An 18,810-nucleotide genomic window follows, 5' to 3' on the forward strand; every position below is an offset into this window, starting at 1 on the left:
GACTGTAGAATGTAAGGAGGTGAGGAAATTATGCTCAGACTGAGAAGGTAGAAAGGGACCAGGTTATGAAGAGCTTCAAATGCTCAACAGAGGACGTTATATTTGATGTCAGAGGTAATAAAGATCCAGTGGAGTTTACTAGGCAAGGAGAAGGGGACACGATCAGATTTAGGTTTTAGGAAAATCATTTTAGCAGCTGAATGGAAGATGGATTATAACAAGAAAAGACTTGAGCAAGTAGGGAGAACAATCAGAAAGTTACTGCAATATTCCAGGCAACAGGTGATAAGGTCCTGAACTAGGGTGATGACACTGAGTAGAAAGAAAGAGTACACACACTTCCTGAAGTGAATACACCAATTATTTGAATGTGAAATTCAAAGTGAAGTGTTATATAATATTGTCCAGTATAGATTTCTCTTAGCAAACTGTCATTTTACCTTGAATTCTAATCATATACATTAAAAAAAAACCTTTTTAATGCTTCCATATTCAATTATCCTAACTTTAACATGAAATTACAAAACATGATTAAATAATCTGATTCACAGATGACTAAATAGACATTTACAGATTTAGACTGATACCTGATTAAAAATTAAATGAGTTCCTTTTTGGTACCCTTCATAAGTAAACCCTCTTCAGTAAGGGAGCATGAACAGCAAAAGTAAGTTCTAGTGTATTTATATGAAATTTTATCATAAAAACTTGTATGTTATCCTCATTTTCAGTTTTTTTTAAAACTTCAGAAAGCTGTCTATACAAATTCTAATAATAATGCATGAAGCAAAGTAAGAAACTGACATCAAAATGTTATGGTGCAATGTTATAATTTTAAATAAAACATTTTTTAAATCCTGTTTCAGCATTCATTTTTAAAGATACTGTATCACAATATAAATATCCATGATATATTCATTTTATTTTGGAAAGATCACACGTTTCCCTTAACATACACATTATGCAATACAAATTTGCCTCTTCTGCAAGAAAAATACTAGAAATATTAAAGTCTTACTTCACAAGACTGCTTGCTTTCCATTATCTTTAAAATAGTGTCTTTCAGAGCATGATGAACAAAACGTGTGGCTGTGGCTTTCATATACTGTTCCATCAAGGTGCTTGCAAGTGTGGTAGCTCGAAATAAGGTAGTAGCTTCATCTAAATGAACATTTTAAATGGAATAGGAATTTTAAAAATCTAATAATTTATGCCAAATTACAACACTCACAACTGCTGGGTCGTCACGGTTTTTTAAAAAGCTAGCTACACTATGAAAATACACCATACATTCCTAAAGCACTGTACAATAAACAAAGTTTTTTAAAGTTACCTCGCCCTCCCAAATCAAAATGAGAAAAAAGAATAAATTTATAAAGAAACCCAGAACTGCAGAGTACAAATGATCTGCTTATCATCAGACCGCAATCTAGCAGCAGAACAGGAACTAGAACCCAGGTCTCTAACTACAAAACACCTTGCTTGTCAAAATTAATGATCAAAAGAATCAACTGTCTACCTCTCTACAAAAACTAGTAACTGTATAAAAGCAATGAAGTTTGGGTTATTATTTGGCTTAACAACATGATGATTACAGATAAAAAACCATTACATATCCTATTATTCTAACTACAAAACAATCACTGTGCTATAATAGTATTTTCTTAAAATGTGTATGTTTCTATACGTTACACTCCCAAACTACACACACTTCTCAAACATTTCTAGTCTTTAACCTACGTAATTCTAAAAATCGTTATTAATTGATTTCATCATCATCATCATGATGAAAGGAATAATTCCAGCAGCAAATTCTGATGAAAACAGAGTGGTGGGAAAAAATTCCATTAACACCAAAGAGGTTTTCAAATTGCACTGCAATGTCTAGATATGCTATCTGGAAAGTACTGGACTTAAGGAGCTGAAAGCAATACATAGTTGATATCCAGAGCCTTTTGGATACATTAATTTCATTCAACATATTAACATCTAGAATATAGCAAGACACTGTGCTAAGCATAGCAGGGAATAAGGCACGGTCCCTACACTAACAGAGTTTACAAAGCTCCTCTTAGAAGGAGAGACAGGAATTGGTAGGGAAAGTGAGAGTAACTATAAAAGTGTATTGAGAAAAGTAAAGTACTTAAATTACTCACAGCTTGTGATAACAATAAATAAAAATAGAGCTCTGAACCCAGTACGAGGAAGTAGGAGGCAAAAATTTCAAATAATCAAAACAATAGCACTATGGGTCAATCTGTCCAGATAAAGAAATTTTTACTCCAAATAATTCTTTTAGAAAAACTTCTCTGTAATGCTACTCATTAATGTAACACTACAGATATGAAAATGATCAAGTTTTAATATCAGACAACATAAGAGGTAATTATGAATTTTTATACCTGGTGAAAAAAATCAGTAACATGATCAAACATTAAACATTTATTCAAAGAGCAAGAAATAAATGTTACAAGTCTTTTACTAATTCCATTTTCTGAATGGCACCAACAAATCAATACTGTACCTTCCATGCTTATTTCTCTGTCATTTAGTGTTCGTAACAACAATGATTCAAGCTTTTCATGAAGAAAAATCTTCAGTAAGATGCTAGCCAATAGTGTTCGGTCCTGTCCACACACATGTGATAAAGCATAGACTACATGCAGCTCTTTCTGTAGAATAAGCTAAGAAGAATATCAGAACACAAAACTGTTTAAAGCATATAATAACATCATCAAATAGTCTTAGATTTAAAAAGAACAAATTTTTTTGAGGCTACAATGACATAACAATGAATAATTCATTAAAAACGGAAGAGGTATATAGCCTACATATTCTTTTCTCTAAAGCCCAACATCACAACTTTGCAAGGCTTTTATAACCTTTCCCAGCTGTCAGCATGCCACTAAAATATGCAATCACTATACTTAAGTTAATGGATCCTTATTAAACGTTTTAATGTTTCTATTAAATAATGCTTTCAAAGATAATTAGACTGGTAAAGCAATTTAATACCTCTTTAAATTCACTGTACTCTTCTTCTGGCATGATTTTCTCCATAGAATATCGTGCTCTGACACGCAAGGATCCTGGTTCAATACCTTTTAACGGTATGTGAGAACTGAGCTGAAACCATTCATCTGTCGCGTGCCCTTTCTGTAACCGGCTCAACTGGCAGCGCATAAACACTTGGGAGGAAAAATAACGTTCAAAGTCAAAAGATGTCAATGTCTTTAAAAATTTGGGCTTTGCATTATGTCTCAACTGCCTTTACTATAAGTTTTTAACAAAATACAGTGACATCACAGACCTAGCTATTTGTGAGAAATGAAATTCCTTTGCTGGTTTACTCTATTGGCAAAAATCTTTTACTTTTTTAAAGAAATAAACACAAAGGCTGATTATTTTTATGGGGACAAAGTGCCAATTATAAGCCAGCAATAGATATAAACAACACTTAAAAAACTGTTCTAAGAAAAAAAAGCTGCCATTTGCCTTCTGACATGTTTTTAGTTGAACTGAAATGTGCTCTGACTTTTAATGTGTTTCATATGTATTGCCTTGTCTTGTTTTTGGGAATAATAATAACGATGACCTCACATTTATACAGTACTTTATAGTTTAAAAAGTTTTACACTTCCCACCAAATTAATGAAGAAATGAATGAGAATACAATATTCTCCATTTTACAAATATGGAAACTGAAGTTCACAGGTTAAATGGCTTACTCTGGGGTCATGTGCCTGATGTGGCATAGCCCAATCTCAAATCCAGGCCATTTATCTCCAAGTTATATGCTGTTTCAAAATATATCTAGCCTATGGCAATTTATTTCTATTGATCATTAACAATGAACTTTATAAGTGCTACATAAAATAGAAGGAAACACTCAACACACTACTTTATAGTTTTTTCCTCTATTATTTTATTTTTACTACGTAAAATACCAGCTCAATTCTAAAAATTAATACAAAAATATTCACCAGCCCACAAGGTTAGGATTCTTTATGTACACTTACTCATTTTTGGTTTTTTGGTTCAGTTAGAGATGGAACTGTTATGCAAATGCAAATTATCTTCAGTAGTAAAGTGAAAAATCTATAATCTTACAAATAATAAAACACTATTAAATGATCATATATAATACTTATTTTCAAATAGCCAATTAATACTAAAACAAGTTAGCAGTTTCAGGTAGTAATACAAATAGTCTAGCTAGGTTATGCCCATAAAAGGCAAATGAAATAAACTTAGGTACAAAGGAACAGATTTTAATTAAGAGAACCTTTTAAAAGTATGATTAGTCAATGACTTATTGCTCTGTCCCTTTTGATGAGAGAACAACAATAAAATATGCTGAAACTTAAAGGAGTTTGGTCAAAATGTAGAGTTCAAAATAGATTATAGTTAAATATTCTGAAATAACAAGTGCCATACCTGTTTAAAATATTGAAAACATAACCATCTTAACTGAAATTTAAAATTATGCTGAAGGACATATCTATAACAAGCAGATGAGTTGCTACTACCACTTGTTCCCAAGCCCAAAGAGAGAATAAGAATAATCAACTTGTTAAGAGCCAAGTTAAAAACACACACTGGAATTGCTACTCTGCCACATGACCTCTGGAATCAAAAGTAAATTGCCCATTACATCATCTCTAGCAAACTTTCATTCCTTCCTCTGATTTCTTTTCCATGTACCACTATATTGCCCTTTATTAGTCCTTTTTGCCAACAATCACTACTTTATTTTGTTGTGTTTTCTGCATACACGTACACATTATTTGCCCAAAGTTTCTACTGGTTTCCTGTCACCTAAAACGTTAAATTTTAAATCTTAACTTTTAATTTTAATATCAAATAGTAATTTATTTGGGCAGGCACGGGATGCAGTAGATAAGAGTGTCGGGCTGGAAGCCAGGAAGACCTGAGTTTAAATCAGCCTCAGACACTTAATGAGCTGTATGACCCTGGTTAAGTCTCTTAATCCTGTTTGCCTCAGTTTCCTCATTTGCAAAATGAAATGGTGAAGGAAATGGCAAACCACTGCTGTATCTTTGCCAAGAAAACCCCAAATGGAGTCACAAAGACTCAGACACACCTGAAATGACAGAACAAGTTATTAATCGAATTCTTCCCTTACTCCCTAAGGAATAAAGTGGTCCCACACAAAGAAATAAGTCTACAAAAAATGAGCAAACATGCCTAAATGAAACAGAAAAGAATGGGTAAGGCAATACTCAAGTAGCATTTTATCTTACTTTACATACCAAGCCATATATATCCCACTGTTCAACATAAAAATTCCAGTGAGTATTTTTTGACATTAATTCATACACTTCTCAAATATATAACTAATTCTTCATAAGTACATACTATAATGCAGGGAGTACAGTTACAAAAAATAGAACAGGAATAAGGAAATTACTTCTGTTCTCTAAAACTTAGTTTTCTCATCTTAAAATAGGGATAATAATAACAACACTTGCTCCACATACTTCACAGGTAGTATTTAGTACCTGGGGAGAGGGGCAGAGGTTAAAACTTAAAGCTCTATATAAATGTGAACTGTAACCATTATTTCATATATAGTAACTCTGGTTTCACATACGATTATGGTAACTATACAACCAGGATTGTTTAATTGACTTTAAGATAAAGTATAATTTCTATCTTGGCTAAAATAAATAGTAAGCATCTTAAAGCCTAGGGACAGTACGTCCATTAAAGTTACTTGTATAACTAGTCTGAAATAAGCAAACATAAATTACTAAGAGCAAATAAAATGGCCACATACATTTAAGACAATTTTAAGTTGGACTTTTATTTTATGGATTAAAAAAACCTAATTCTCTTTCTTTAAGATCAAACCTGTTAAAATAAAACAATTATGAAGTTTATTTCTGCACATTTCCCTATATCAACTTACATATATCAGAATCTTTGCTCTTCTTTGTTTTGTTACTTAAACTTATTTCAAATCTATTGATATCTGGCGAGAGATCACTAGAAGAAAAAGAACAAAAATGGACTGATAAAAAGATGTTAAAGTTGGCATTATGATACTTTGACTCCCCTACTCAATGAATTAGATTTAAAACCAGGAATGAAATAAATGATACATGCAAGCTACCTCACAAACAGGCACTCATCCCCAAATCCCTCACATGCAAGATCTCTCAAGATAATATTTAACTCATGAATGTTATGTGGTAAATAAACGTCAATTGTACTTGTTTACTAGGTAGCCAGGTGGTTCAGTGTATAGAGTACTAGGCCTGGAGTAAGGAAGACTTGAGTTCAAATGTGGCCTCTGACGCTTACTAGCTGTATGACCCTGCACAATTCACTTAACCTGTTTGCCTTAATCCACTGGAGAAAGAAATGGCAAACCACGCCAATATCTTTGCCAAGAAAACCGCATGGACAGTATAGTCCACAGGTTCATGAAGACCGGGGTAAACTTTTGTTGGTACACAATGAATTTTTTGAACTTGTAAGACTATAGTGTAGTGGTGATGGTAATAATACCAAATACTACAAGAAGATGAACTGCATAAATAAACAAAAAAGGTGACCCAACAAAAAAATGTCATTTTTTGAAAAGTCATTATTAAAATATCTCCCCCTTTTTGCTTCTGATTTCAGGGCTCTAAAACATTAAATATACAGAAGCTATGAAAAAAAAAGTTTGACAACATTGAGATTTATATTAAATAGCAAAACAAAACTTACTCAAAGACAAACTCTTCTGACCATACAGGGTTTTGTCCTTCTCTTGCATGTGTTTTTGCTACCTGAACACTGTTCAGATATATGTTACAATATGGATTAGTAAAATGCTTTACTGGGAGTTTATGGGCTTCTTCAACATGTAAAACAAGACTGCTAACCTAAAGGAAAAAAAGTCCCATTTTATTAACAATCACATAACAGATCCAGAAAATAATCACTTTAAATTAAATACAATTTCTACTGTTCTTCTATTTTTCAAATGATTTTCCCATTTCAAATGAAAATATTGACTTTAATCACATTTGCCCTTAGGAGTATCATCATCAGGTAAAGCACAAAATGCAACAGAGTATAAATACTGACCAACTTCTGTATTCAAATGAAATAATATATATAAAATACTTTGTGAATCTTGAGATACTACATAAATGTTAGCTATCATCATCATCATCATTTAAACAATCTTTCCATCTTAAAAAATATACATATAATTCCAATTTATTTTCTTTTTCAAAGGGTTTGCTGTCTTTAAAATAAAAACTGTTCTACCGTCTTGATAATCAAATGAGCATTTTCTACATATACAGAAAAACATAAGTATTATACATGAAACCAACAATTTCCATTACGTATAACATGCTTTTTTAAAAAAATTAGATGTGATAAATAATTTGTTACATGTGAGAAATAATAAATTCAATATATTGGCTTCAAAGCTGACCTGTTTGTCTCTCCTCCTGAACATCGTTCTGTTCCTTTTTATGATTATTTTTCTCTCTCTAAATATTACAGTAACCTCTTCTTTCTTTCTTTTAAATTGGAGTCAAAATCCCCCACCTGTTTCCCTTGTAAAATCCCTCAGGGGATGGGTGGTGATGGTAGTGGTGATTCTCTTATAACAAACAGTTAAACAAACAAGTCCCAGTTAAAGGGGGCCATATCTCAATTTCTTCTTCAAGTCTCCTGGAATCATAGTTGATCATTGCCTTGATCATTATTTATAAGTCTTTTACAGTTGTTTGTTTAAAAAATATTGTCGTTATATCATTCTCCTGGTTCTGCTCAGTTCATTCTGCATTACTTCATAAAAATCTTTGCAGGTTTCTTGGATACAGACCCAGAGCATTCATATATTATAATCTCTTCAGTCATTCCTAAACTATAGGTAATTTTTTTTTTACTAAAAGCTTTTTCTGAATCAACTGATATAATTACGTGACTTTTGGTGTTTTGGTTCTTACTTTCTATCTCTATTATGATATTCATTTCCTTACTAATGAACACCTTTGCATTACTGGTTTAAATCTAGACTACTCAGTTTCCAATCTATTTTTTTTTAATATATTGTAAGTTTGCTAATACTTCATTCAAAATTTTTGTTACTGATAATCATTAGAAATATAGGTACTTTTTTCTGCTTTGTTTTTCCTTCGTTTAGGTGTCAAGTCCCTATTTATATCTTACAAATTTAGGACCTCTTCTTTCTCTATTTAAAAAGTTCGTGTAATATCAGAATTTACGGTTCTTTGATTGTCTGATATAGTTTACTTGCACATTCATTTTTAATGTGATATTTCTATTTATCAGTTCTTTCTCTGGAGGTAGATAGCATCTTCCTTCATGGTTACTTTGTAACTGAATTAAGTATTTATAATACTCAGAATAATTCAGTCATTCACAGTTGTTTTTTGAACAATATTGCTGTTACTGTATATCACATTCTTTTGGTTCTGCTCATTTCACTCTTCATTGTTTCATGTAAGTCATTCCACGTTTTTTCAAAAAATCAACCTACTCATCATTTCTTACAGCAGAGTTATACGCCACACGATATTCCATCATAATCATATGCTACAACTTGTTTAGCCATTCCCCAACTGATGGGCATCCCTTCAATTTCCAGTTCTTTGCCACCACAAAGAGAGCTGCTACAAACATTTTAGAACATTCATGTTCTCTTCTGTTTTCCCTGATCACCTTGGCAAAAAGGCCTAATACTGCTATTGCTAGGTCAAAGGGTATTGCAGAGTTTTAAAACTTTTTGGGTGTAATTCCAGATTGCTCTCCAAAAATCAGTTCACAGTTCTACCAACGGTGTATTATGTCTCAATTTTTCCATGTCGCTTCCAACATACCATTTTCCTCTTCTATCATTTTAGCCAATCTGTAAGGTGATATCTCAGTTGTTTTGATTTGCATTTCTCTAATCAATAATGATTTAGAGCATTTTTTCATGGCTATATTTAAGTTTGATCTTTTTTCATTAAAAAACTGCCAGTTCATATCCTTTGACCATTTATCAATTGGGGAATGATTCATATTCTTATAAATTTGATAAATTCTCTATATATTTGAGATATGAGACCGTTATGCAAGAAACTGTCTATAATTTTTTCTCCCAAATTTTGCTTTGCAGGAAAAAGTTTCTAACAATTTCTTTCATTTAACTCTTCACTTATTGTGAAACTTCATTTTTTATTTTTCATAATGGCAATCTAGTTTTTCTCTCCTTTAAATAACATGGCTAATATTTTATCTACTTTTTAAAACAGCTCCTGTTTTTATTTATCAACTGAACATGTAGTTATTGCTTTCAAGCTTATTAAATTGTTTCTTTGACTTTCAGAATTTCTACTTCAGTCTGTATTTTAGGCGTGTGTGATTTGATGCTTTTTTCATTTTTTTTTCTAGTTGCACGCCTAATTTATTGATCTGTGCTTCCTATTCTCTTACGCTCACCCCAAATAAAAATGCTTACGAGATAAACTTTCACCTTATGACTGCTTTCGGTTTATTTCAAAAGTTTGGGAATGTTGTCTCATTTTCTTTGATGAAATTCTTTACTGTTTGGTGATTTATTTTTTGACCCACCAATTTTTTAGGATTAGGTTTTTCAGTCTTCAATTAAGACTGAATTATTTCTTCAAAGACCTTTATTAATTATAAGTTTTATAAGCACTGAGGAAAGGAAGAGATGTGCTACTGTTTCTCCATTTCTTTATGAAGTTTTTCCTAGTATATGGTAAAGTTTGAGAAATTTGTCAAAACACAGAAATGAAACACATCTATATCACTTTTGATCTTATGACTCCCATTCAGTAATTGGCAGGGCTCTCTCATATCTAACTATTATAAAATTTTACTCAAGGCCCTAATTTCTTTCTTGTTTATCCATTAGTTATATTTATCTAGGTCTGAAAGGAATACACATACACATTCAGGTCTCCTATTATAATTTTGCTATTTCTCCCTTTAATTTGATTAACTTTTTCTTGACTTAGATGTTATACCACTTGGTGCATATATATTAAGTCCTGATCTTTTAAACTGTGTACCATACCTTTAAGTATAATAATGCATCTTCCCTGTTTATACCTTTTAATAAGATCTATTTTTATTGTTGACGTGGCTAAGATCAAGCCTGTTACCCCTGCCATTTTTTTTTAAGTTCACTTGGCCATAACAAATTCTGCTCCAGGATCTTTGTTTCAAATTTTTTGGGGTTTTTTGATAAACATAGTATTGGGTTCTGCTTCCTAATTCATTCTGCTATCCTTTTCCATTTCATCATGAATAAGTTTACCCCCCATTTAGGTTCATGGCCATGATTTTATTTTTTCCTCTCTTTGCTCCAAGCTCCTCTTTATAAAAAAGAGAACGGCAGTGAAAGAGTATGATCAATGATAGTAATGTTATTACTTCAATGTAACTGAAGTGATCTACTTCCATTCAATAGGCCCTTCACCCTTTCCCTTTCCCAAACTTCAATCACTGGTTCTTAACCTTTTTTTTTTTAAATCTCTCCTTCACAATGCACTTTTTTTTAGTTCAAACTTTTTTTTTTGCCTGTTAATTATCTCCTTTTCAATACTAAACTCCCTCTTAATCATCCCCTCCTTCTTCAAGAATTTAATTTAATGTATTTCAACAACTAAACTGTTGGGTTTTCAACCCTTCATTGTCCAGCTTAGATAAGAGTAAAAGCAAGTGGGCACCCACTTCCTTGTTCCCTGTTTGTATACTCTTCTTACTCACCTGGAAGAAATAGTAAGCTTTGCCCCAATTTTTTTTTCTCCTTTTGTCCATTCGCTACATCCTTGGCTCATCTTACATAACTTCTTCTACAACCCTTAAAGACTTTAAGTTTCTAAAAGGACACTTGACTCTCTTCTTAGAATAAAAATTTTTCATCACTGTATAATCCCTTCCCATTTCCCCAAATATATTTGTCTTTCTTGTTTTTTCTTGATCCCTGTGTTTATTTTGGCCTTTCTACTCAGATCTGGTATTTTCATCTGGAAACAAGACTGCTATTCAACTAAAGACTCATTTTATTCATTTTCGGATTATGCTCAGTTTTTCAAGTTATTTTTGATTGTTGGTCTCTATGTTTTGCATTTCAGAATAGCATATTAAAGATTTCTTCTACTTTATCATGTAACTATAAAGTTTTACATCATCCTGATTTTGATTCCTTGTTTTATGACTTCTTGAAATATCATATTTAAGATTTTTGGGGCTGTTGGTTATTTACAGTTTTCAATTGTTTGAATACTCTTAAATTCTCAACTGTTGTCCAAGTCTATTATTATCAATTGTAGGTACCTAATGTTTTAGATTTATTCTAGTATTTCCTATTATCTTATTGTGTCAATGATTTTCTTGGTCCATTCTAATTTTCACAGAATCCAGTTTGGGAGTATGGTTTATCACCTTATGTTCAAAGCTATTAATTCTCTTTCTAATTCTTTCCTTCCATAGCTTTCATTTTGTTTATAATCTCTTGCTTCATTTTTCCAGTTACTCTTGCAATGCTTCTGCCCAATCTATTTTCATGTCTGAGAGTTTGCTTATAATTGTAGACTCTTCTTTCCTCTCAGACAATTCTTAATCCATAACGTTTCTTCATAAAATTCTGTTTAGCCTCAATCCTTGATTTGGGACACAGTCCAGGGAGAGGCTCTGTACCCTCCTCCATCATTGGATGGGATGTTCCTTACCTTTTTTTCTTAGGTTCCTGCTACTAGTTTTCACATTCCCTGGTTTGTCTGCTCTCTGTGCCCTGGTAAGTGCTCTGTAGAGGACTGAACCTGAGCAGGGTACCAGGAACCCGAAACTTCTGCAACAATGGTGCTGGGTGCTCTCTTTTGCCCTGAGTCGTCCCTGACCAAGGTCTTGGAGAATGTTTTGTCCCTCTCATAATTTCTTGAACAATTAACATGGATCATCATTCCCCTATCAAGGTGTTGTATTATCCTCTGTTCTTCCCAAGACTTCCTGATCAGGATTCTGAGTGGTCTTACATTCCATCCTGAACTTCCCTGATCAGGGTATTATTTCTTCTTTGCCGTTCCCTGTTGGGGATGACTTCTGTTCCTTCTGGAGTTTCCTTGATTGGGAGTTGATAGTCGCTGTATTCCCTAGGGCTTTCCAAATGATAGTGCTGCCATGAGTTTTAGGTTTCTTTACCTGTAGTCCTGCTGGTTTCTCTGGCAAAATTCCTCTTTCAGAACATACAACTTCTTCTGTCTTTTTGTGCACTCTTAGGCTAATAAAAAAGTTCACTGATGCTTCTCTATGCATTTATTAATTGTTATTTGACCTGGTACTCTTACTATAAGCAACACAGGAATAAAAATGGGACAATTCAAACTCCTATACAACACACCATGTTGCCATCTTATTCAGAAGTCCCCTACAACTATTTTTCACAAGAAAACTTTCTCCAATCATTTTCTCATAAAGATACACAACATGTTCTCTAACCATAGAACTAATATAAAGACGAAATGAAGTACAGAAGGGAGACGCTGATTCCATAATGTGCTCATATAATTACTCTGGGAGGAAAAAAAAATTCCCTATGCTATAAAAACAAGAGTATCCTTGTCAAAAATTAACAGTAAATTCAGAGGTCAAAGAATTATTAAACATTAACTGAAGTAATATCCTCAATCCCCAGGAAAAAACTCCATAGTGCACATTCCATATCGCAACAGGAACCCTTTTTAACTTAATTTTCTGGTTTCTAAAAAGATATGTTTAAACAGATATAAGAACAACTTTTATTATTACATATTCCAGAGAAACAAGAGAAGAAAAGGAAAATGAAAATAGTTTAGTAGGCACTAATACTGAACAACCACACAAAGGGAATAAGTTTACTGGTTCTACTACTAACAAGGTTAATTCTCCAGGCAGGCATCAAAAGTCAATTTATAAGTCACATAGAAATAGCTATTTATGTAATCCCAGGATGACCTGGAATTTAAATAGAAGAGGGAAATGCAAGGAATGACTGGGAAAGAAAAAAACAGAAGTAATACACTACAGGAAAATCTAGGGCACATTAGGCTTTCATAATGGTGGTCTTTCATGAGATATTTGGCAGTTAGGTCATGCATGGATAGAGTGCTAGGCCTGGAGCCAGGAAACTCATCTTCCTGAGTTCAAATCCAGCTTCAGATACTTATTATCTGTGTGACCCTGGGCAAGTCATTTAAACCTGTTTGCCTCAGTTCATCTACAGAATGTGCCAGAAAAGGAAATGGTAAACCATTCCAGTATCTTTACCAAGAAAACTCAAATGGGGTCATGAAGAGTCAGACACACCTGAACAACAAAATTATGAGGTGTTACTCCAAGTTCCCTGGGCATCACAACAAGGAATCTTGTTACAGCACCCATTCGAATATCTATGGGGTTTTTTTTTAAACCCAGTTCATTTTATTTTTGATAACAATTAAAATAACATTTCAGCTTCAATAAATAAAGAAAATGCATAATACTTTACAGCTGTCACTCACACAAATCATAAAAATTTGGCCCAAATACAGTTTAATAAACTAAAATTAAACAATCTTGTTGTAGATATTTCATTAAAACTCTTAATTTTGGACAATGACATCAGTTTTCCACCAAGTAAGAATTAATGGACTCTTTTCAATGTGTGCTTGTTTCACATTATTAAGAGATACAAAAGATGTAAAATCTAGGAATAATCCACTTAGGCCATTGAGATGTCCTTGTGTTTGAATAGGACCTCCAAAAGAGTAAAGATGATGGATAAAAATTAAAACTTCAAGGAATAGTAAAAAGTGAATAAAATGTTATTCTCCCAACCAAGCCTAGGTGTTATAGTATATTTAAAGCATATCAGTATTCACAACTACATTACAGACTACCTTTACAAGTTACATTTAGCAGAATTTCCAAAATATATTATGCTTAAAATTGCAATCAACAAGCCAAAAGAAAACTATAATGCTTCACCTGACGCAGGCGTTTGTTAGATGTTCCTGGACTAGTTTTTCGTAAATTGCAAAATGTCTGCAGACCTTTCATCCATTCCTACCAAAAAAAGAAAAAGGAAAAAATATTCCCAATATTTCAAAGTAAGCACATTTTTAATATGTATATCTGGCATCTAACACTAATTCAATGCTAATAGTTTAACACAATATGGTAGAAGTGTGGGTTTTTTTTTGCTTCTATGCCTTAGTCTCAAATGTACTTTGATGTATACATGCACATGCATATGTATACACACTAAAGACACATGTGTACATATATATGCAAAAAATAATGTCCATGTATTCAACTTTCCAAAGATTTTACATACCAAAAGGCTCTTTTTAGCAAATATTAAGTACTAAATAAAAAATGGTCACTATTGCATTTGCATTTCATAAAAAATTACATTTTTTAAAAAAATAAATCAGTACTTCTGCTAAGTAAATACAATGTTGGATAAACATAAAGCAGTTAAACTGTGTAAACAGCTAAAGCTGGGTGTGGGTGTGTGTGTGTGTGTGTGTGTGTGTGTGTGTATGATGTCAAATTCTAACAAACTGATTAAATGAAGACTGATTTGATGATAAGCCTAACATGTATTATTAAACTGTAATACAAAAAATAATTTATTAAATATGTTACTATACTTAGAGCCAGAATCTCAAGAGTTTGGTTTTTGTTTTACTTTTTTTTTTAACATAAGTTTGAAAGGCTAGAACAAACTAAATGTACTATAAGCTTAAGCCGCTCTCCTGGTACTCAATTTAAAGTATAGTTTTACTTCAACGACTTTCAAATAGAAGATGCTCTGGGGAAGGGAAATAACAGCTTTGTGCGTATTTAAAAATAATAAATGGTACATATACTTCACTTTGGATTACAGATGTCTACAAAGGTCTGTGTTTTTTTTATTAGCTATATCCTGAATTTGGAAGCTATTTAATGAGTTTCCTTGAGCTGTGCCAATATCTAAAGTAAAACCACTGCAATAGAGCAGAGAGTTAAAAGCATAAGCAAGGAATTCAGTCAAAAACTCAAAAGTTCACCAATTATCTAACAGAAACCTGAAAATAATCACATATTGCATAGAAGTTACTAAGGAGCAAGGAAGAAAGAATGTAAATGCAATGGAAGAAAATTACAGAACTGGCTATCCACATAATTGTGTGACATGCGAAACTTACACAGAGTTGTCCTCAGGGTGTGAGGAATATCTTCACATAGAAAGAGGAAACATGGTAAAGTGATTAAAGCAGAGGATCCAGAGGTGCTGGGTTCTATTCCTAACTCCACTTTTAACATTTGCGACACTGAACAAGTCAACTAAGTTTTCTGTGCCCCAGTTTTTCCCATCTGCAAAATAGGGATATATACCTCAAGAGAGATATTGTACAGGTTTGATTTTTGTACAACTGCTACACAAATACAAGGTATTTTAATTAACTGAGAAGTTCTGCAAAGCCTCAAGAGACAAAACTTGAAATATGAAATGCAAATGTTCTTTTCAGGACCATAAGCTTTTCATATTCTTTATATAAAGATTTAAAAAAAGTTTGTTCTGTTTTTTAATGTGAATCAGTGTCACACACAGGCTTCAGACAAGATGCATAACTAGAGAATCACTTATGCCCAAGGGATAGTCACTATATTATATTAGTACCTTTAGTTTTAGACAAAGCCACCTTCTTCCTCCAGTTACCTCTTCCACAGAGCATCAAATATTCACAAAGTGGTCAACAGTAGAGCTATACCTAAATTACATACTTTATAACAACACTACTTGCAAGTTACTATTTTATGAAAAAAGTCTGATATTTTAGAAAAGCTAGATTTTTCAGGAACATTTCTTCATTAAATTTGGTACACTAATTTTAAAAATACATAAACACACATACAAACATACACACATGACTATGCATTACATAATATATTCCTAACTACTTAATACTCTGAGCTAAAGTAATAAAATTAGAAGAGACATAGAAGGAAGTAAAGAATAATTCTAAGGATGTGTATATCTAGGCCACGTACTTTTTCTTCCTAATGACTAGAATTCTATTTTAAATACATGGATTTAAAAAAAGAAAAGAATACATAATGTTCTGTAACAAAGCCAACTGGTTTGCTGCTGTCTGTACTATGCTAAGAATGTCAAGGAATTTTTTTATAGCACAGATATAATCAAAATGAGCACTCATTTCAAAATTAAATAATTTCATTTTTTAAAAGGAAGAGAAGTATTTCATTTGCTACCAGTTATTCTTTTAAATAAATTACTGTAAAGAATTTCTTATGAAAAGTTCTCACAAATCTATGAAAGTCCTTTTTTTGTTCCTTGGAATAAAATGTGATGAGCAAATTCCTTGTCTTCCTTATATTATCTGAGGGAGTTCCTCCAAAATGACCAAATAGGAAACATTCTAATACGTAAGTTTACGTTAGAAAGAAATAAGTTTCTCACCTGCGCTTGCTCTGGAGTCTCTCCTGCAAAGTAAAAGATGTAATGCTCTTCACTAAAGTGCTGAACTACTATCTGAAAACAGTTTGGCCTTTAAAAACATAAACAACAAAAAAAATTATTGAAAAATTTTTTTAACCAAAATCAATAGTAATATAATTATATTGCTACCTTACTAATAAAAATATTCAAATTTTTGAAAGTAAACATCTTCAAGCTGGTGGAATAGATGCAGCAACTCAGCTGAACTTTCCCAACATTCCTCTCCAAAACAACTTTAAAATAATGCCTTAAATAAAATTGTAGAATGGCAGAGCCACCAAAAGGTTTGGGTAAGATTTTTTGAGTCTCAGACACTTAAGGAGTAAACAGGAGAAGTTTATGACACTGGGATAAGGACTGGCAGATGGTTATGGCAGTGGCAGCAGCAGAAACTTTGGGAGTTCGCAACCCAGAGACAATAAGCCAGAGAGTGGGCTTTGACAACTGATTAGACAGAGGTTACAGGGGACTCTCTGCTAGCACTGGGTGTCCAGTTCCAGCCTAGAGAGAAGCAAGGGAGGTCACAAGGGAAGAGAAGACCTGGCCCCAGTTCCAAGGTAAAGAGCACAGACCAGAAGGGTAGTGACAAAACTTCTCCCCTTGGAAGCATCAAAAAGTCCAGACCCCCAGAACTAACTCTGAAAAGAGCAGCACAAAAAAGCCTGAAGCTTGGGACAGTAACCCCACAGCCCCAGTACAGCAGAGAGAAACTTTTCAACATTAAGTTCAAAGTGGAAAAATTGGCTGGAAAAAATAAACAGCAGAAAAATAACTTGATTATAAAAAGCTACTATGGTGACAAAAAAGACCAAGACAAACTCAAAAGAAGACAACAATATGAAAACAATTACATCCAAAGTCTCGAAGAAAAAATGCTAACTGGACAAAAGCTCAAAAAGAATTTCTAGAAGAGTTAAAGAAAGAGATAAGAGTAATAGGAAAAAAAAAATTGGGTAAAGGAATGGTGATGCAAGAAAATCATGAAAAAAGAATTAACAGCCTGGTAAAAGAAGCGCCAAAAAAAAAAAATCTTGAAGAAAATAAGTTAAAAAAGACAATTGGCCTAAAAGTAAAAGAGGTACAAAAAGTCACTGAAGAAAAGAACTTGGACAAATGGAAGAAGCAAAATTGGACAAATGTAAAAGGAAGCACAAAAGCTCACCAAAGAAAATAACTCCTTAAAAATTAGAATTGAGAAAATGGATGAGACATCAAGAAGCAACAGAACAAAGATAAAAGAATGAAAAAATAGAAGCATGCAAGGGTATATCAATCAGAAGTGGAGAGAAGAGGGGCAGGTAGGTGGCGCAGTAGATAGAGCACTGGCCCTGGATTCAGGAGGACCTGAGTTCAAATCCAGACTCAGACACATAACACTTACTAGCTGTGTGACCCTAGGCAAGTCACTCAACCCCACTGCCTAGCAAAACAAACAAACAAAAAAAGAAATGGATAGTATTTTTCATCATATCAAGAGTCTTTTCTTATTAATTGTCTTGGATCACTATATTGCTAAAAATAGTGAGTCATTCATAGTTGATCATCATACAATATTGATGTTACTGTGTACAATGTTCTCCTGGTGCTGATCACTTCACTTTGCATCAGTTCATGTAAATCTTTGCAGGCTCTTCTGAAATCTTACCTCTCCCCATTTCTTTATTGCATGACAGTATTCCATCATGCTCATATACCAGTTCAGCTGGCCATTTCCCAATTGATGGGCATGCCTCACAACCTTCAATTCTATGCCACCACAAAAAGAGCTAATAAAAATATTTTTATAAAAATAGGTCCTTCCTCTCCCACCCTTTTTTTTTTCAATCTGTCTGAGATACAGACCTAGTAGTAGTATTGCTATATGCATAGTTACATAGCCCTTTGGGCATAGTTCCAAATTGCTCTCCAAAATGGCTGGATCAGTTCACAACTCCACCAACAGTACAATTAGTGTCCCAACTGTCCCATATCCCCCCAATACCTATCATATTAGTCAATCTGATAGGTGTGAGGTGGTACCTAAGAGTTTTTTAAATTTGCATTTCTCTAATCAATAGTGATTTAGAGCATTTTTTCACATGACTATAGGCAGCTTTGATTTTTTTATCTGAAAACTGACTATTCATATCCTCTGACCATTTATCAATTGAGGAATGACTTATATTCTTCTAAATTTGACTCAGTTCCTTACATATTTAAGAAATGAAGCCTTTAGCAGAGAAACTTGCTATATAAAATTTTCAGATTTCTGCTCTCTTTTTAATCTTGGTTTCATAGGT

At 33.0% G+C, this 18,810-nt stretch overlaps 1 protein-coding gene across 1 annotated transcript in view; it reads right to left on the minus strand.

Moving 5' to 3' along the window:
• Positions 1-18,810, minus strand: part of RASA1 (RAS p21 protein activator 1) — a 109,567-nt gene that overhangs the window by 17,678 nt on the left and 73,079 nt on the right. Inside the window, exons 12-18 of the mRNA XM_021008047.2 lie at positions 16,493-16,580; positions 14,011-14,088; positions 6,739-6,896; positions 5,933-6,009; positions 3,016-3,188; positions 2,525-2,684; positions 1,019-1,161 (exon numbers count right to left, since the gene is read on the minus strand). Coding sequence (XP_020863706.1) covers positions 1,019-1,161; positions 2,525-2,684; positions 3,016-3,188; positions 5,933-6,009; positions 6,739-6,896; positions 14,011-14,088; positions 16,493-16,580 — 877 coding nt within the window. The remainder of the gene's footprint in view (positions 1-1,018; positions 1,162-2,524; positions 2,685-3,015; positions 3,189-5,932; positions 6,010-6,738; positions 6,897-14,010; positions 14,089-16,492; positions 16,581-18,810) is intronic.

Source organism: Phascolarctos cinereus, unplaced genomic scaffold (genome assembly GCF_003287225.1).
Source record: "Phascolarctos cinereus isolate Bilbo 61053 unplaced genomic scaffold, phaCin_HiC Scaffold_4;HRSCAF=312, whole genome shotgun sequence".
NCBI lineage: Eukaryota > Metazoa > Chordata > Mammalia > Diprotodontia > Phascolarctidae > Phascolarctos > Phascolarctos cinereus.